Raw genomic sequence first — 19,800 nt, forward strand, 5'->3', positions numbered from 1 at the left:
AATGATGCGACTACCAAATGAATTTCACTCTTCCGTTCCTAGGCGATTCCACAAGAGGGTGAACGGGTTTTGCGTTTGTATATATATATATATATATATAAGTATATATATATATATAAGTATATATATATATATATAAGTATAAGAAACAATGGTAAAATACGACTGAGGCTCCGCGTTTCTCTACGGCGTTTGGCACAGTTGCGCTAATTTTTGAAACGGAAATATATAATGTTCCGTTGCAACAAAGCAACGCGCTCCCTCCCTTTGATGACGCTCAATAAGCCAATAATGATGGCTAATTACGGCAGCTGTGGTAATGATGATATAATGATGACAGTAGTAATAATGATACCAAAAAAGAAAAAAATTACTATGAGCAGAATCCACACGCGCTTGAAATTTCTCCCGTTTTCAACTTCTCCTGGTACCTTTGTCCAACTCTTGCTCTTTATTCTTCTTTTTCTTTCTAATATATATATGTATATATCCCTCCCTTTTATATTCCTTTCCTTCTTTCTCTCTTGTACTGTTTTGTTTCTCCCACCACCACCAGCACCACGTCTCTTCCCTTATATCCCAACTACTTTCCTTTGCTTCCTCAAGCGCAGGATCAAAATATGAAAGTTACACAAAAGTGGTAACAACAGCAGCAGCAGTAATATATATTTATATGTTATTGTAGCTGAAGATGTTGTTACTTCTTAACGCGGCACACACTCTTTTTTTTTTTACTCCTCTCTCTCTGACTTTTATTTATTTTCCTTCTTCTTCCCTCGTACTAAATGAATAAATATTCCTCTCTCGAGTATCCTCCCACACTCTTGCTTCCTTTCCTTCGTGGCACCGCAGGTGTTCCAAAATCGGTTCGCGGATGATTTTTTGCTTATTTGCTTTGATGAGTGTGTTGATGCGCCCAATCAAAACCTACAAAATATCATATATTGCAATACAAATATAAATATTTAGCAGAGGGACCCGGTGAGGCAACAGGCCAAAGTTCCTCTTCCTTTCCTTTGCACCACCGCGGCACTAATTTTTTCTTTTATTTTCCTTCTTTCGTTATTTATTGATCTCTCCTCTGCAAGCGCGCGGTTTGAAGGAAAACAAAAGGAAAAAAAACAAAAGTAATATCAACAACAACAACAAAAGCGCAACCAAAACAATACAAAAATCAAACGAGTTAATCTGAAGTAAACAAAAGAAGATGGAAACGGAGATTATAAAAACAACAGATAAAAATTAAATAAGTAAGTCAACTAAAGGAACAAGAACAAAGGTCGTAGAGAAAGAAAAATTCAACCTTACAAAAAAAAAAAAACAAGCACAAACACACAAAAAATTAAAATAAAAAGGTCACAGAATCGAACTAAAATGCGAAAATTTAAAAAAAAAAAGAAACAAAAAACAAAACAAAAAAAGGGATAAGAGAAAGAAACGAGAGCGCGTGTAAGACTAACAAATGAAAACTCTGCACTCACCGCTTCAGCTACCTTTTAGGGGTATGGAGTGAAGCACTACACATCGTATGCACCAATTGTGGAAGTAATGGAAGAAGTGACAGAAAGGAAAGATGACGAGAGAAAAAGTCAAAGAGAAAAGAGAAGAGAAGAGAGGAGAAGTGAATTGAAGTGAAATCGACAGGAGATTTATGAAGCATGGAGGAGAAGTTAGAGGCAAATTGCTTTATCAATCGTGTTCTTAATGTTGTTGGCATTGGAGATATGTCGTAAGAGGACATTACGAAATTAACCAAAAGAAAAAAAGAGTACAGATCGAAGCGTCACAAATTAGTAAAGGGTGTAACGGGAGAGCACAAACGATGGTTACAAGAATGAATTAAGCAAAGATAAAAAACGACGGACAAAAATGAACAAAAACATGTTAAGGATTACGTATATGTCTCTGTGTGCATATATATATTATAGTTGTTATCATTATTATCATCATTATTATCCATGAATGACGACGCATATACTCCATCTTAAATTATCGCGCACGCCCAGAAGCTGCAGCGCGGGGGAAAACGAAAAAGAAAACGTCGGGAACCACTTTGACATTTGCAAGAAGGCAATGCAGCACCCAACACTTAATTACGAAAGCAGATGGTAAATATCGATAAAAAGGGTTGATGAAGGGCGTAACGAAGTGGTGATGAAAATACACCAGAAAAAAAAAATGTATATCTGAAAGAAAAAAAAACTTTGTAATCAAAAATAACAGCAGCAGGCCAAGTATCGAAGGGAAAGGAAACCAAGCTGACTGACAAACGCTACGTTCACAGCCATGTGATCACGCACATGTGAAGAAAAGCAAATCCAATAAACATAAGGTGGCATTCCTCTTTTCCCTCCGTGCCGTTCCACCCCATCCTTCAATACGGGAAGATATCTGAAAAGACGTCCTCAAACTTAGCTCCGTTCCACGGTTCCTTTTCACTTAACAGAGAAGGACGAGGCCCATGATGTGACACTCCCTTCTGCACCCCCGCACCAGCAACAACATCATCGATGGGCTTCGCTGCTGATGGGCGACGCGGCAATGGTGACGTGACCAAATGGCCCACTGGACCCAACTTTGTGACAAAGTTTTTGCGTGGTTGGCCTCGCTTCTTGCTGCTGTTGCTGTTATGAACTGTGCTCACTGGCATTCCCGAAAGAGACGGACTGCGGCTGCAGCGTGTTGCCTTCACCTGACTTGAAGGACGGATCAGAGCAACGGAATGGTGATTACGTGGTGGCGACGATGGAGGGGACTGTGGATGTGACAAAGATGGGGTTTCGTTTCCACCTTCCCAGTGTTTGTCCGACTCTGCAGATTTCGGTTTTGCACCCAGTGGATAAGTCCTACGAGCTGGAGTGGCAACATCCGGTGGCAACCGAGGCCGCTTCTTCTCCGTCTCCGCAGCTCCTCGAGCACGCGGTACCACCAACTTGGCGGGGTTTGTTAGCTGAAACCAACTTCTAGTTGCGTCAGCCTTTTCCTCGCGACGCAGAGGCGACACATCCCGCTGCAGTTTCTGCTTCTTCACCGCCTCCAAATCCAATTGCCGTTGGGTAACTGCCTCTTGGCGCGCCGCCTCCTCACCTTCCGCGAGTGCACGCCGCGTTAGCAATTCCTCTGCACAAAGTCCTTCACGGGCCTCTTTCTGTAGCAGTAACAAGCGCCGCGCAAAGAGACGTGCCTCGTGCGCTTTGCGCGCCCTTGACACCTCCCCTTCAAGTTGTGACCACTCCTTGTGAATGTCCGCCGCGCGGGACCGCTGCCGACAGTAAAGAAGCCGCAAGGCACCGCACAGAAGCCGGAGTGATGCGTTGCGGCGCTGAAAGATGGCCTCTGAAGTGCGTGCCACCTCAAGCTCTTCTGCGGAAAGGGCCCTTCCACTTTCTGTTTGTGCAGTTTCCTCTTTCAAGCGGTCCCGCTGGCACCGCAAACCTCCCACCCATGTGTTCATCATTTCTGAAACAACCTCCGTTTGTGCTTCAGCAGCCGAAACAACCGTATGTAAGAGTCCACACCGCCACGACACGAACCTGAAGTAAACCTCCGCACGCTGGTGCTTTACTGCCTGGGTGTCGGCCGCTGTAAGTGCACCCTGTAGCGCCATACGACATATATCGTTGCGTGCTTCAGCTTCTGAAGACTCCACTCGAGCTGCTGCCAGCTCACTTTCCCTCACCAACTGCTGCAACTCGAGTCTCTGGGCGACGCCGCGCAACCTGTCACTCTCAGCAAGTGTTGCAACGGAGTGCTGCTCATATTCTTCCCTCAGCCCCGCAGTCAACTGTCTTTCTTGCTTATACGCATCGTCCAAACGCACCGTCTCCGCGCTATGCTCCACCAGACGCTGCGCTACTCGTGAATGCACTTCACCAACCCGACGTAACACAATGACCAGTTGGTTCACACGCTCCAGATTCTTCACAACATCACCCAGTTGCTCACGAAAGACTTGGCGCTCTTGCAAGGCATGCAACACCAGTGCCACTCGAGCTGGGTATCCCGCCCACGCGATTTCACATCCCTCCAGAGTCTCCCGTAGTCGCGCGGTTTTCTTCTGTTCATCTTTAATGAAAACCGCGAGCGCGCCAAACTTTACGTTACCCTGCTGCAACTGTTGCCGTAGTCGTGAATTCTCTTGCTTCAGTTCACTCAAATCTTGCGTTCTGCGTTCCACGTCCGTAATGACTTCCTTGAGACCAAAGAAAAGTGACCGCTTCGTGCGCTCCATTTCCATGAGCCGCGCCTCCAGCCGCTCATAATTGCTGGCTTGCACCACCTTCTGTTGTAGCAGCGCATCGGCACAGCCCTCCAGTGTCGACATAATGTCGAGATTTGGCGCAGTAAAGAGAGATTCAAAAGGAAGCTAAACACTCTGACAATGATGATGATGATTAGATCTGAGACGTTAATATCCTTCGGACTCGCTGACTCTTGTAAAGGGACGTCGCTCTTTGCCTCTTGTCCCTTCTCCTTTATGTTCCCGCCAAAGTAATCGATGCCCTTTGGTTGACCCCTAGTGGAACTGAGAGCTGCAATTATGGACTCTGTATTATTCCCTCAATGGGGTAACGGGCGGCAGTTTTGTTCTCTTCCAATCAATTGCTTGAAAATAATACAAGAAAATATCGACGGTAAAAAGAATACGAAGCAAGAAAATGAAGGAAAAAAAAAGGAAAACATCGCATGAAACACTTTTCAACTCACGTCTTACTGGCATCCCTACCACGTTTGGGTCTTGCACACCTGTTGGAACAGTATGCAAATATACGAAAATACCTATACATGGCAGTTACTCAATAACAGAAAAGCACGTGAATGCACCTGTAAGTAGCAGGAAATGATTATGTCGTAAACATTTGGCGCCATTGTGCACACAGGGCCAAGTGTTCCACAACACACAGCAGCAGCCGCTCCAGCTGAGTGAAGGTGGTAGTTGCCATCTGGAAAGATGTAACGATAACAACGACAAAAAAAAAACATTAGCGGTCACCAGACGTGTCTTGGACCAAATTGCACCCCAAGGAAACGACAGAGTAACAGCCTCCCACAGAAAGATAAAGGGAAAGAAATAGGGGTTAAAGGGTAACAACAACAACAACTATAGGAACGAAAGCTCCTTAAGTGATAAAACGTTGGTTGCAATCACACATAAGAAAATGTCACGGCCATGTGAAAACTATTAGGGGGGCTGGCCTCATACTGTACAGAGCAGTCTAGAGGGGGGAGGGTGAAAAAAAAAAGGATCAGAATAAGGGATATGTGTCCTATAGTAAGCAAAAAAGATCAAAGTCCTCCTTCATTGTAGTGAGGTCATAAGAGCACGGGAGAACGATCCCGTGGTTTTCTTTCCATAAATCAACGCCGGGACCCGTCCCACTGTTTTTATGAGACGCTTAACATTCGCTCGCCCTGTTCCCTACGGTGAATTTGCCGAGCATGCTACCATCTTATATACGGACAGAAGCTGCTGTAATACAATTTTCGTGCTTTTGAAAACTGTGGGGAAGCGCGCGACAAGACGTCGGAGCTCCCGTTCCAGAAAAGGCTGCGCTGGGGTTAGTGTTTCCTCTGTTGGTGAGCTGGATCCACAGCCTTCATCCTCATCGTCATCACTATCAAAGGCCGGCACGTGCCGCTGGTTCACTCTCAGTAGAATGAACGGCGCAATGTCGTCGTCGTTGACACCATCAGTTGCCACCCTATTCTGGTAGTAGCGAAAGGAATCATCCAGATATGTTTCAATGCCTGAAACAATGGCGCGTTGAGTGTTCGTTGGGAGAGCAACTAGAGTGCAGGCCAGTAGTGGCCCCATGCTACCCAGGTAGATAAACGACCGCTGATCTGTTCGCGTGAAATTAAGGGCTTGCACAACAGAAAGAGAACGAAGAGCACGCCACATATGCACAACAAACATCGGGTTTTCATTATTAGTTGTCGGCAACATGTTCTTTAAATCCAGCACCCCGCCTCCTTTGCTCTGGCGTGACTGCAGCGGGTTAGTTGAATCCATCCTTGCAAAACTATCACCCAAACCCAGACACGGCAATGACTCCAAGGTATTACCCATACCACCACTTAAGTTGGACGAAGTTAAGTCACCGTGCCTTTCGTGAGCAGCTTTCACCAGTCGCAAGAGTTCCGCCTGTTTGCCCCCACCTTTGGCAGACTGCTGAATGAGTGTTAACCTCGTAAGAAACGTGTTTCCCTCTGACTGAAGTCGCTTGACGTAATCGTCGTGAAGCACTGCCTTCACAGTCTGTATGTCCTGGGCCAAACCACGAACGGACTTAAGGTTAATCCTTGCGCACACAACCAGTGGATACAGATGACCCAAATCAGATGCAATCTTGTGAGCAGGAAGCGCCACACAGCAGGAAAAAACAATTGCATCGGGCCTCAACAACCGTGTCAGGGGTTCATCCTTCCGAGAAGATTCGCCTGGACTATCTTTCACATTTTTGCGGCTACTACCGCGCTCGCTAGTTTCCATGGTTCGCCACTTTTCTACAACGTCTCGCAGCGTCCGCTTCCTGGGGCGTCGCCGATCCTTCACGGCACCCCCGACCTCATCCACATCATCAGTCCTGCTACCACCTGCAGCTTCATTATCCACTAATCCCACGGCAGCTGGGGTTAGACTACAGCGAGGACAATAAATTTTTGCAAAATCATGAAACTGACTCTGCTGGCACGCAATAATGAGAACATGACACTGCATTAGTGCCTGTCTTCCTGCATCCTTAGCAACACACTGCACTCCTTGCGCGGCGAAGCATGCGACAGCTTCGGGTCGTTGCGTGACAATTGTGACACGCGATGGGTGAACCAGCTCACGCACCCTAAGGAGCAATTCAACAATTGCGCGTCCAACCCTTCCTCCTCCAACAACCACAACCCGAAACTCTAATGGCGGTAGAAGCTGTTTCCGAACCCTCCCTTGTTTAAAGGGGGCTAAAGGTGAATAATGAAAAGATTGATCACTAGTCTCTAAGTCGCTGCATGATGGAGCCACCTTGAACACAACACCACCAATCCCACCAATCTCGCTTCCGCATGCCCCCGCTGCCGCGGAGTTGTCCCCACCTGTTGTTTCATATGTGCAGCTGTTGCGTAGTCTCAAAGGAGGCGGTGGTGGTAACGTCTCGGATTCGACATATTTATCACGAACACGCTCGACATAACGCAACACACGCCAAAAATTCGACGACTTATCGCCAATCACTGCATGATTAGAAGAGACAGCGTAACAGGTATACAAGCACTGCTGCGCAAGGGCAGACACCGCAAGAGGGGCTCCGGTTATCAGTGGGTTCATTGTGGGGTCCACGCAACTGCCGTCAACGACCCCACACAAAAGGTGTTTTACGTCTTCCTGCATAATCTTCTAATATGCTCTTGTTTTTGTAATATATATATATATATATATATAATATAATATGAGTGTGTGTGTGTGTTTGTGTTTGTGTTTGTGTGTGTGCCGGTGAGGGAAGACTACAATATCTCTTTCTTTGCCCTCAACCTTGGTGAACCGTGCCTCTCGATATGGGACGACACGATATTGGGGTGTCGCGCAAAGCGAAAAGAAAAATAAACAACGAATAAGAGGAAACGGCACTAACAGTCACCCGACACGGAGCAAAAAAAAAAAAAAAAAGAAGAAGGAAAGAAAATACGAGCACATGAAATGCTCGTTATGGGAAGGGGAAAAAAACATTTGAGAAACACGAAGAGCTGATGAGCAGCCGAGTCGGTTTCCGCAATGCGCCACGGCCGCCGTTTACAGTTTCAAAAAAAAAAAAAGGTAAAAGAAAAACTTGACGGCGGCTGTGGTACAATGCGAAAAGGACCACAACTCCTTTTCCGCTCACACATTCATTTCTTTTCAGCAAATGAAGAAAGGGTACGCCTTTCCCCATCAAAAAAAAAAAAAAAGAAAACACACGCAACAAAAACGCGAAAATAAACATGAGGAAAAAAAAAACAGTTCACAGATCGAACCCTCGTGCACAACAACGGAGAAAGGAAGTTGCCATCCACCGACGGAAACTTACTGCCAACATCGTCACACCTCCTTCACATATATACACACAAAATAAAAATAATAATAATAAAACGCCCTAGAAAGGATGGCGCATAATGCAAAATCCCATTTACTTCATTGTGTATGTGAGGTGGCACTTACCGCAGTATTTTCGGCCCTTGTGCTGCGCCATGAAGACGCCAGCGCCACAGTTCGGGTTCGGACATTCGTCACGCGTGCGTTCCACCTTGAAGGAACCGTCGTCGTTCTCCGTAACTTTGAAGTACTTCAATGCCCGCATCTTCTCGAGTTTGTGGCGGTGGATGGGTTTTTTTGGTTTTGTGAAGACCTTCTTCTTCTTTTTCTTACCTTTACCACCTTCCACCGGAATCATTACCTGCACCGTACTGCCCTGCTGAAGGCCGCATTCCGCCAGCGTAGCGGACTCCTCCCGCAAGCAAAATCCACCAAAGAAAAAAATGCTGCTGGTGTCGTCAAAACCCGCTTTGGCGCGCAACGTCCCGACGGTGTCGGCAGCCGAAGCCTCCACGACAGATGTTGCACCAGTCGCTGAGCGAAGAAACAACTGCATGTTTCCCTTCTTTTTTTTCTCCCTTCCTTCTCCCTTTAGTTGCACGGGTTGTTTCTTTCCCCTATAAAATATAAATATATATATATATTGCAAAAAAAAAAAAAGGTTCCGTCAAGGAATAAAGGAGGGAGGATTATATATGAGACAAGTTGCAAAGTAAGCACAGCGATAATAATTAAAAAAAAAAAGAAGTAACGTAGAGGGGAACAAACTGGTGGAGTGGAGGGCATACAATAAGGAAGCATCGAGGAAAAAGAAACAAAAAACAACAAAAACAACAACAAAAAGAAGTGACTCCAAAAGTGGAAAAAAACAAAACAGCAACGAAACCCCACGAGCAACAGCAAATGAGTATATGCATAAATGTACACATATACATAAATATACTGGACCTTCTGCTTGGCGAGGCGGTTACCCATACTTACACAGTGGATTATGTGCCAATTTAATGACACTTATTTACGAGGTGAAATAAAAGGAAAACAAGCACGAAAGTGTTTTACGTGTTTGTATTTGAGAGAAGAGAGGTGATCCGGGCACGAGGGGAATCAACACAATAGAAACGGAAAGAACAAAAAAAAAAGGATATGAAAGTAAAAACTTTAGTTCACACACAAGCACACATGTGTATACGTGTATATGCGTGTCAGCGTACTCTCCGTGCTCACCACCGCATGAGAAAGAGAAAAGGAAAAAAAAAAAACAGTCTTTCCTTCCCTTAATTTCATTTCATATTCCTCAATTAAACACCGCAGTTAGTGGGAAATTTGTATCATGTGTGTTCACAACAAATTAGATTCATAACCTCCTGCCTCAAATTTTATGGAAAAATAATGCGACGCCTTCGCACCTTCCATGTTTATTCGCTGCTAACCGCCGCCCCCATGTGTATTTTTTTTCCCCGTCCCCCACAAATCCCTATTTCTCTCTTACATTCTGGAGCATACAAATGAGAGAAAAAAAAAAGGAAAAGAAAAGAAAAGAAAAAAAAAAGAAACGAGCAAATAAACAACAAGAAGAAAAAAAAATTAGAGGAAAGGAAAAAAAAAAAAAGAGATCACCGTACTCCTCTGTATTTCTTGTAAGGTAACACGGGCACAATCAACCGTCCAGTAGTGATATGTTGCTCTCAATTTCAGAAAAAAAAAACACACACACACACACAAACACAAACAAACAAGAAAAGAAAATGATAAAAAAATGATAAAAAAATGATAAAAAAATGAAAAGATAAATAATTTTTTGTACAAAAATGGAGGGTGATGATAGTGGTAACATAATAATAACAATAATAGTGATGATGATGATAATAATAATGGTAAAAGGGGTGGTAGTAATTCCAATTCCTGAAGGAAGCTGGGAGATAAAGAAGGAATCTCCAGTGGAAACAATAATAAGGGGGAAAAAAAACAAGAAAGAAAGAAAGGAAAAAAACGAAAAAGGAAGAGAAGAAAAGATTTCAATACAAACCTTTCCAAACATTCCCTTCGTTTCTGCATATTTCTCTTTGTTTTACTGCTATTGTCTCCTCCTCCTCCTCCTCCTCCTCATACAAACACACAAACATGCCCCGAGTGATTGTTTTTCAACTGTAAATACTCACGGTTTTGATCACACAACATCGGTGCAATCCTCAGAGGAGGAGGGGGGGGGGGGGGTGTTTCTCCTTCCATTCATTCTTCCTTTCCGCTTTTTATTTATTTCTTTTTCATTTTTTTTTCTTTTCCTCCCCTTCTTCACTTCTTGAGTTTTGTCTCTACCAAAGAACAGGTGTGCTGTAAACGTTAGTTGGTTTAATCTTTTTATTTCTTCTTTTTTTTTTGTTTCTTTATGCATAAGTACAAATGTAATTATGAACGTGCACTTACTATATATGTAAATATATGTAAATATATATGTATATTATTTATTTACTCACTTACTTATATGGATACAAATTCTCCCTTTCATTATCACTCTTGCATTTTCTTTCTCTCCAAACACCGTTTGGTATTGTTGTTATTGTTATTATTATTATTATTGTTGTTGTTTTTTACTATTTTTTTTCTTTTTAAAATTATCATTACTACCCGTTATTATTACCTCCCACCCTTTCTGTCTATTTGACTTTTTGTTTTTTTTCCTTTTATTTATTTCTTTTTTTTTTTTAAACCTTACTTTTGTGGCTCATTCGTTTCACACCCATTACGTACGAACATATATACTAAAACAAAAACAAAAACAAACAAACAAATTCTCTCTACATCCTAACAGGTCTTTTTTTTTCCTTTTTTTTCTTTATTATTACTATTATTTTTGAGCCCCCGCCCAACCGACTGCTTAATGTGGTAAATAAAACTGTGTCAAGCAAAGCCACTTGTTACATTTCCGTCTCCTCTACGCACCGCAATAACAAAATAAATAAAACAACAACATTTTTTTAAAAAAAAAAGAAAAGAAGAAAAGATGATACATAAGTAAGGGAAGGAGAAAGAAATCTGAGGAAAATACACAGGATATTGTCACTGTGTCTGCCATTTTTTTTCTTTTTTTTTTAAGGAAAAAAAAAAGAAAGTAGAAGCCTCACATCAAGTTGTGATCGCCCTCCATTCCTCTCCCTTTTTTTTCTTTTTTTTTTCAAAAAAAAAACTTTATTTCCTCCCCTGTGAACTTCCCACCCTTTTCTTTTCCCTCTCCCTTTCCCCCCCCCCTCAATCATTAGCGTACAGATAGAAAGCGAACAAAAGAAAAAAAAAAAAGAGACAAGAAGAAAGACCGAGCACACATACAAGCAGAAAAAAAAAAAATCACATATACACTCACACTCACACTCACACACGCACGAGTACAGACATTTTTTTTTTCCCTTCCTCCTCCCTCACGCACACACTATTCAATTTGATATGCGCCAGCTCACATGTTTTTTTTTTAATTAATTGCTTCTGCTTTTTGCTTTTGGGTTTCCTCCTCCAGTACTCCTGGTAGTTTTTTTGTTACCCTAAGCAGGGCTTCCATTTTCTGAGCTAACGGTACCGGGTTGTGTGAAATCGTTAGTTTTAATAGTTGTGTCAGTGGTTGATGACATATTGCTATTCGTGAAGGCAATTGCAGCACTTTCCGCTGATATTAGAGCAGACACGCACTCTGCTGCGGCTTCCTTAATTATTGCTTTCCGATGTTCGAGGTCGCCAAACTTCTCCTGAAGTTCCAACCGTAATACTTTTGTGGTGAGATATGACCGCTCAGTCTGAGGTGTAAAGAGCACTCGGCGGAATATAGCAACACGTAATGTATCATCGCTGGGTGATTCGAATGATGCCGCCCGTAACGTTGAATTACGAGCCAAACGCTTTGTGGGTGTTTTTCTTTCTGAACCATTGGCTCGCCTGCTGCGTGTTGAAGCCGGTCGCTTGGCAGTCTTTCGCCCCCGCTGCGTGCTTTTTTTACTGCTCCCTTTTTTTGGTTTCGCAGCCTCCAATTCCGGATCGATAACTCCCTCCGACTGCGGGCTCATCAAAAAAGCAGTCACATCTTGTGCCAACTTCGGCAACTTCTGCGATACATTTATCCGCATACCTGTGGCCATAACAAAGTCACGGAGTCTTCTCTTTGCTATTCTTCCGAGGCGATCCACCACCTCTTCTCTTTTATACTCGGGGAAACCACAAAATTCCTCAAGAGCCCCCCATCGCTCTCCCATACGCCCCGGACGGCCGTAAACAAGTCGATGCAGCGGTTCAATGCTGGTTTCCAGTTGCCTCATTGCTATGGAGCGGGCACGTATTTTCTTAAGGGAAGGAAGTTCCTTCAGTGGCGTACCGGCTCCCTCCGCGAAGTTAAAGGTTGGACCTCCAGCTGAAGATTCAGAAGTGGAGGTTTCCCGTTTTTGCACTTCAGCTTCGGTTTGCTCAGTCATGCTCTTCTTTTGAATTTTTTTTTTCTTTACTTAAAATATGAAACAAAGAATAATTACAAACAACGCTGCAGGAGCAAACCCACAACAATAGCAACAATATCTAACTCCCACTGTGTGTGTGTGTGTAGGATGCGCTCTCTCTCTCTCTCTCTCTCTTTTCTCTTTCGCTCTCCCTTTTGTTTTTTTTTTGTGTTATTGTTGTTGTTTACAGATATATATATATATATATATATATATATATATATGGATGGATTTATAATGATACGCTATGTTGCGATCACTGAAATGACTGCTACGTTCACTACTGTACAGTCGTTTTGTGCCTTCGGATTAGCAAAAAAAAAAAAACAGTGGTCAAGATGGGAAAAAAGAAAAAAAAAGGAGAAAAAGAAAGTAGTAGGATTGTCTCCTTATTTATTTATTTTTCTGTGCGCGCATTGCAAGGAAGAAAAGGTTCCAGAAAATGAAACATTGAAGCTTACTTGGGCAAAAATATGCATGTTGTTCCAACAGAAACTTTAAAAATAAAAAAGCCGGTGAAAGACACCAGTAACTCTTGCGATAGTGCGAACATCCCTGACATAAACCCCCTCTGGACAACTAAGAAACAGTAGATGATGAGCAACCAACTTTGGCAAAATAACGGGCAACACACCAGGAGCAACAGCGCCGTAACAATACGCGAAAAGAAGTCAACGGCACGCTGTGCAAAGAAAAGCAAACTCATGTTTCATGAAGACCGCACTACTACTTCGAATTCGTATTAACTCTTACGAAGGTACATCCAAAAACAACCTTCGCAATGTGCAAAACGATGGACTCTGCTGGCAACATCGAGTGCCAAAAACGGGTTCCTCCTCTAAAAACTGCAACACCTCCGACAGACGACGTGCCATTAAAGACTCCGAAACATCACCATCAATTCCAACATTCCCACGAATATCACCCGATGACCCGCTACGGCTTCCCGTCACCTTTCCGGCAAGGTCTTGTAAAAAGAACGAACCACCCGCAACACGTTGGACGTCACCAAAGGCGCGCAGTGCTCTCGTTACAACACTTAAACTGGGCACGTCTCGTTTCTTTTCACCATCGAGCAGTCGCTCAACCAATGGCCTCAATGTCCTTTCTAATAAAAGTGAGGTAACCTCCTGACGAGGGATAGGTGGAGCTACACCACGAATGCAACGACAGAGTGAGATGATGCGGTGAAACAATATTTCACTTTGACACTCTCCATCCACAGCTGGGGATGTGGTTTTCGATATGATGTGCTGCAATTCCGTTGTGCAACAATTAAGGAGATCCTGAAGTGCGCCGGCGGTGTAACCATCAACCAGGGCCAAAACTTCGGTGGCACTGAACATCGGTAAATGCCGGCACTGCTGCTTAATCCACATATAGTTATTGATAAAAACACACAGTACATCAACCGAGTTTGGAAGTGTAGAGGCCTGGACCTGAAGTTTATTATTGTTCTCCACCATTGCCACGAAACAATCACTGATGATATGCAACAACGGGTGCGGCTTTGAGCTATGATGTGCGTCCTCTTCTTCACCAAATTCAATGCAATTCACAACAAAACTCAGCAGCCGCACAACCACCTCCCAAACCAAAACAACTGCCGATAACATCGGCTGGAGTTCCTCTCCTTCAATGTGATGCCACCGCAACCGCACAGTGGGGGACTGAAAGCCATCGGTTGCTTCACGAATTAAACAAACCAACAAGCTCCCGAGGCGGCACCACGAAACCCCTTCGACCCATGAGGGAAGGTCCCGGCATTCATGGGAAGAAGTGAGAAAAGGAAGAGCCTCAGCGGTTATTAGGTTAAACGCCGTTAGCGCAGTGCCTTCAACTAACGGGGTTGTATCCTCCATGGAATGGACTTCGCCGCCGTCTTCAGTTGTTGTTGTTGTTGTTGCTGCTGCTACTGCTAACACTGCCTTCAAGTATGTGGCAAATATCGTAGAAACGCGGTCAAACACATCGTCCAGGATATCGCTAATGCGTGATTCATCCGCTGCTTCAGTAAGTTTCCGGAGGAAAGGACCGCAGTCCTCAGGTAACTTATTGCTACAGCTCGTCACGAGCAATTTCCCCTCAAGACGCTTTAACACTTGATCAATGAGCCCGCAATGATTAGTGTTACTCATTATAGTGGTAGCCCCCGCACCGTCGTGCATATTTCGCCCCTCTCTTTACCGCGCTGTTGTGTGCCGGCGCCGTTGTACTTTTTTTCCCTTTCAACGGAAGAAATAAGTTACCGTCCCCTCTTTTTTTCTCTCTTCTCCAAGTCAACTCCTTCTTCAATCACCCCTCTATGTTCGTCCCTCCAACAACAAATATATTGTTACAGTGAAGCGACTGATAGGTGAAAGGAATTAAGGCATTGTAATAATAGACAAACGGAGGGGAAAATAAAGAAATAAATAACAGGGTGTGTGTGTGTGTGTGTGTGGCAAGGAGTAATTTACATATGAAGAAGAAGCTCGTCACAAGACAAACATAAGGGTATTGAAAAGGTTTCGAATAAGAAAAAAAACTGTGTGCGAGTCATCACTCCCACTTTGGAAATGTTACACTTGCTTTTGAACAGCCCATTACTGCGAAGGTATGACCATTAAGACGCAATGCGTCGAAGTTTCCGGGCAAAGAACCCCACATCAAACGTAATTGTCTTGGAAACCTTCCGCAAGTTTCCCTTAGCTGCTTCCTTTCAGAACAGAAAAATAAAAAAAAGAAAGGAGGAGAGCGGGTTGTTCCTCATTCTTCCCCACATCTCGCTTTTCTTCACTCTCCTCAAAAAAGAAAAGTAAAGAAATTTCCCTCACTTCTATTTCCATGTGACCTGCCGTGTTACATTCATTCATTCTTTCTTTCCTTTTTTTTGTTTTATTCCTCTGCCAGGTGAATCAAAGACACGAGCCGCCAAGTGAAAGTAACGCATGCGGAACAGGGGCAAAAGGTGCGGCCAAAAACAAATTTACACACAAGTTCACAAACGGATAAGTAAAAGACAAAGACACAATCAAAAGAAGCGACACCAAAAGAAAAAAAAACAACTTTGAAATAATGAATAACAAAAATATGGAAAAAGAAGTGGATGGTCCGTTTTTTTTAATTTTTTTTTCTCAAGGAGGGAACAAATAATCCAACAAAACAAATCGGGGAAGTTTGGAACTATCCAACAAAGAAAAAAAAACATCAGGAACACGAAAAGATAAAACAAAAGTAAAAATATAAGGATAAATGGTTCCATTTACCCACACTCACACTCACAAACACAAACACAAACAAACAGAAGCGGGCGCGCACACATACACGCACGCAGATATTCTAATAATCACAACGGCCACATAAGTTAATTACAATAGTCACATTTTATTATCGTTTTTGTCATCGGTCCCAAGGCACAACCACCTTCTTGCTGACCTTTTTTTTCCTTTTTTTTTTGGCTTTTTTGCCATTTATTTTGTTCCCTTTTACCACAACCACCTTCATTATTATAACCACTATTACAATTGTCACTATTATTATTATTATTATTTTCAGCGTCATTACCATTTGCTTTCGTTGTTATTATCATCATGTGACACACACACACACACACTCACATTCTCTTGTATATTTGTACCTTTATTGTTTATTTTATTTTATTTATTTTTTCTAATTATGGTTTTCTACCTTTCCTAACTCTCTTCCCTCCCATCACTTTCTACCGCTTCCCCGTCGTAAGTCTCCGCGGCCACGCAGGATGAACCCACTTTATAATATATAAATAAATATATACAAATGTGAGAGTCGAAACATTAAAAACATCTCTTTACCCGTCATTTTTCTCCTCTTGCGTTTGCCCTTTCCATAAAAATTACCTCTCATCCCTTCTATCAATGTATCAATATTATATATATATATATATTATATATATATATAATATAATATAATATAACCCATTTTACCCTTTTGTTTTTCCCCTCTGTTTCTGTAAGCGCAGGAATCATAGTAAGTGATAAGTATGATGATAATGATAATGATAATAATGTGACAATGAGAGGAATAATAACAATAAGAATGACCAATAATAAGGACAATAAGAATGGTAATAATGATTATGATTGTGGTTGTAGGGATAATGATGATAATAATAATAAGCTCAGGCGCTCACACGCCGCATTCCGCATCGTCAACACCGATAAACGCCTTATTGCTCTCCTTTTCTTTTTTTTCTTTTCTCCTCCTTCTTTTTTTTTTCTTAAGCTCTCTCCAATTCATTCATCATCACCACTTCACTTCAAACATACTTTAAATATATACACAGGTGTGTGCACGCGCATATGCATATACACATATGTATATGCATATATATGTACATACATGTAAGCCAACGGTGGTAATAATGACAATAATAATAATAATAATATCAATATTAATAACAATAATAATAATAATAATAGTGTTACTGGCAACACAAAACACACCAGCGCTTCCGTTTCAAACTCACACACTTATTCACCCGATCACATACCAACACAACTTATTTCGCCCCCTTCTTTTATTCATTCTTTTCTCTTCCATATATCTCCTTCCTTCTCTTTCTCTTTTTAAAAAAAAATCTCCTAAAACGCAGAAATGCGTGTGGATCCATCCGTTTATATTTATTTAGTCGCTCGCACCGACCTTGCCGGGTTGTTTTTTTTTTCTTCTCCTTTCCAGTTTGTATCGCTATTCCCTTCTCTTCCCCTCTCGTCTAATGGCATCTCATTTGTGTTTTATCATATTCTTCCGTGTTTATTTTTGTTGGGGTTGCTGTTACTCTTTTTTTTTTTTTCTCCTCCCCCAATTTTAATTGCCTTCATACACACACACACACACAAATGCGTCAAATTCCACTTCCGCTGACCTCTATCAAAATCAACACGAAAAGAGAAAGAAAGAAAAGAAAAGAAAAAAAGAAAATGAAAACATAATTAAAGCCACCATAATAACTATAATAATGACTGTAATTAAGAAGAAAAAAAAAGCATAAGAAGAGGAACTGCAGGACCGGCTTGTGCTACCGTACTGCACGTCAATAAAATAATAAAATTTAAAATTTAAAATAATAATAATAATATAATAATAACAATAAAAAAAAAAGCAGCAAACTGGCTGTGCGGTGTGGTGTTGTGAGGCGCGTGAAAGTTATTTAACAGGTACGAAGGAGCGGGGAAGAGATAATGCACATCAGCATGTGAAGTATTTTCATATGGAAACGAAGCGAAATGAAACCGAAAAGAAAAAAAAAAAGTGGCGGAGGGGAAAAACAAAACACACACACACACACACACACACACACACAATAAAAAAAAAAATTACCACCACCACCAACAACAACGAAAAGGAAAAAGAAAAAGAAAAGAAGAATCAATGCATATGTGTTAAAGTAAACAAGTCGTGATAACAGTAATAGTAATAATCATAATCATAACATGCCACTCAGGAAACACATACACAAATAAACAGAAAGAAGAAAAAGACAAAACGAACCAAAAATATGGGGACGACAGTAACAGTAAAAAAAAAAGGAAAGAATTAACAGTAACTATTGCAGTGGCAAAAGTTACTTCCTTTTCTTTTTTTTTTCCTTTTTCTTTATATTGTTTGTTTGCTTTCTCATCTGTTTTAATTTTCATCCTTTACTGATTATTAAGAGCAAAAGGAAAAAAACAAAAAAAAAACAGAAATCTCTTAACCCTTTCACTGAGGAACGAAGGGATTACACCAGTTGACATAAATTTGTTTGACATAAAAGTTAGAAAACGAAAGAAAAAAAAAATCACAACGAATGTGGGAAACGACACTTGTGAGGCAGGCAAGAGCAAGAACGCAAGCATCTCCACAAATCAACGGAAAAGATAATTCTTTTTTTTTTAAAGAAAGAAAGCATATATATATATATATATAAGATCTTTCTTTCACTCCTTCACATATTCAATTTGTTCTTATTATTCATTTATTATTACCGTTTCCTTTTATTTCCCTTCATTACCATAAGTGGCCCAACAAATACAAATCAAATTAAATTATACATAAATATATGTAAATATAAATATGCATATATAGATATAAGAACCCAAGTATGATATGAAAGGACAAACCCAAAACTGAAGAAAACAAGCGAAAACAACAAAAATTGAAATGATAAACAAAAGGAAAGGAAAATACATACACATACCTCATAATCCGATCATCAATGAATACATACATATATATATATATATATATAATATATATATATGTATTCATTTACTTATATATAGATACATATATTTACACAAGTATAATAATGAATGATAATGTTAACAACAAAAAACAGTGGGGGAATGATAATGATGATGGTAATATTAATAGTAATAATGAATCATAATCAAAACGGCAGTGAATGCGATTACGATTGATCTGAAGGGGGAAAAGTTGGATAAGAAGAGATAAATAATCACGCAAACACATACGAAAAACAGGGACACACATACAGAGGGAAAGAGCAACAGGATCAAAATAAACTAATGGAAAATAATGGAAACAAGTTATAAAAATGTTGTACTAACACCCTACCATCATTATGATCATCACAATGGCGATAATCAACACAATAAAGGGACGGTTCTGGCAAAAAAAACAAACAAGTGTATATATGAATAAATAAATATGAATACATACGAATATTTACTTATAAATATGCGTGTTCTTCTTTTTTTTTTTAAATATGGAGTGTGTGTGCAGTGCAATGGCAATGACATGTCCGTGGCCGCCAGTAATATTTTGTGAAATTCAACAAAACCGAAACAAAAGTGAGGGAATGGGACGCGAAACCGGAATCGGAGGAATATGGTAGTAAAAACAGAACGGAACAAACAAACAAACAAACTCTTAAATGAATGGGCAAGTGCACGAAATCAACAACAATGATGACAGCATTGAAAAAATTGTAGAAAAGAAACAAAAAAAAAAGTGGTTGATTCCGTCTTCGAAGAGGTGGAAAGAAAACAAAACATGAAAGCACAAAAACATAAAAACAGGTGGAAGTGAAGAGATGAAGGAGTGGAAGTGGAAAATAAAATTTAAAAACGCACAAACCATCATGTAAAAAAAAAAAATACAAAGAACCGGAATGAAGAAAAGAAAGACACAAGGGAGAAGAGAGAGAGAAAGGGGGGAAAAAAAGACAAAGCGGATGGAAACAACAAGTCGCCTTGTGTCATCCCTTTCACATTTTCAGTTGTTGTTTTTTCTTTTCATTGGTTT

At 41.2% G+C, this 19,800-nt stretch overlaps 9 protein-coding genes across 9 annotated transcripts; 2 read left to right on the top strand and 7 right to left on the bottom strand.

Moving 5' to 3' along the window:
• Positions 1-231: 231 nt before the first annotated feature.
• TbgDal_VII4070 (hypothetical protein, unlikely) lies at positions 232-624 on the top strand (the record flags this gene model as incomplete). The annotated part of the gene is made up of 1 exon (XM_011776456.1): positions 232-624. The coding sequence occupies one exon, from the start codon at positions 232-234 to the stop codon at positions 622-624; it is 393 nt and encodes a 130-aa protein (XP_011774758.1).
• A 1,750-nt stretch (positions 625-2,374) lies between these two features.
• On the bottom strand, positions 2,375-4,324 carry TbgDal_VII4080 (hypothetical protein, conserved; the record flags this gene model as incomplete). The annotated part of the gene is made up of 1 exon (XM_011776457.1): positions 2,375-4,324. The coding sequence occupies one exon, from the start codon at positions 4,322-4,324 to the stop codon at positions 2,375-2,377; it is 1,950 nt and encodes a 649-aa protein (XP_011774759.1).
• A 1,095-nt stretch (positions 4,325-5,419) lies between these two features.
• TbgDal_VII4090 (hypothetical protein, conserved) lies at positions 5,420-7,381 on the bottom strand (the record flags this gene model as incomplete). The annotated part of the gene is made up of 1 exon (XM_011776458.1): positions 5,420-7,381. The coding sequence occupies one exon, from the start codon at positions 7,379-7,381 to the stop codon at positions 5,420-5,422; it is 1,962 nt and encodes a 653-aa protein (XP_011774760.1).
• Positions 7,382-8,153: 772 nt separating this feature from the next.
• Positions 8,154-8,615, bottom strand: TbgDal_VII4100 (ubiquitin/ribosomal protein S27a, putative; the record flags this gene model as incomplete). The annotated part of the gene is made up of 1 exon (XM_011776459.1): positions 8,154-8,615. One exon carries the CDS (start codon positions 8,613-8,615, stop codon positions 8,154-8,156), a length of 462 nt encoding a protein of 153 aa, XP_011774761.1.
• Positions 8,616-8,650: 35 nt separating this feature from the next.
• On the bottom strand, positions 8,651-9,034 carry TbgDal_VII4105 (hypothetical protein, unlikely; the record flags this gene model as incomplete). Its single annotated transcript, XM_011776460.1, has 1 exon — positions 8,651-9,034. One exon carries the CDS (start codon positions 9,032-9,034, stop codon positions 8,651-8,653), a length of 384 nt encoding a protein of 127 aa, XP_011774762.1.
• A 609-nt stretch (positions 9,035-9,643) lies between these two features.
• TbgDal_VII4110 (T. brucei spp.-specific protein) lies at positions 9,644-10,114 on the bottom strand (the record flags this gene model as incomplete). The annotated part of the gene is made up of 1 exon (XM_011776461.1): positions 9,644-10,114. One exon carries the CDS (start codon positions 10,112-10,114, stop codon positions 9,644-9,646), a length of 471 nt encoding a protein of 156 aa, XP_011774763.1.
• A 1,478-nt stretch (positions 10,115-11,592) lies between these two features.
• On the bottom strand, positions 11,593-12,510 carry TbgDal_VII4120 (hypothetical protein, conserved; the record flags this gene model as incomplete). Its single annotated transcript, XM_011776462.1, has 1 exon — positions 11,593-12,510. The coding sequence occupies one exon, from the start codon at positions 12,508-12,510 to the stop codon at positions 11,593-11,595; it is 918 nt and encodes a 305-aa protein (XP_011774764.1).
• Positions 12,511-13,280: 770 nt separating this feature from the next.
• Positions 13,281-14,699, bottom strand: TbgDal_VII4130 (hypothetical protein, conserved; the record flags this gene model as incomplete). The annotated part of the gene is made up of 1 exon (XM_011776463.1): positions 13,281-14,699. The coding sequence occupies one exon, from the start codon at positions 14,697-14,699 to the stop codon at positions 13,281-13,283; it is 1,419 nt and encodes a 472-aa protein (XP_011774765.1).
• Positions 14,700-16,563: 1,864 nt separating this feature from the next.
• Positions 16,564-16,896, top strand: TbgDal_VII4135 (hypothetical protein, unlikely; the record flags this gene model as incomplete). The annotated part of the gene is made up of 1 exon (XM_011776464.1): positions 16,564-16,896. The coding sequence occupies one exon, from the start codon at positions 16,564-16,566 to the stop codon at positions 16,894-16,896; it is 333 nt and encodes a 110-aa protein (XP_011774766.1).
• Positions 16,897-19,800: the final 2,904 nt, after the last annotated feature.

The sequence above is a fragment of the Trypanosoma brucei genome, chromosome 7, assembly GCF_000210295.1.
Source record: "Trypanosoma brucei gambiense DAL972 chromosome 7, complete sequence".
Lineage (NCBI taxonomy): Eukaryota > Euglenozoa > Kinetoplastea > Trypanosomatida > Trypanosomatidae > Trypanosoma > Trypanosoma brucei.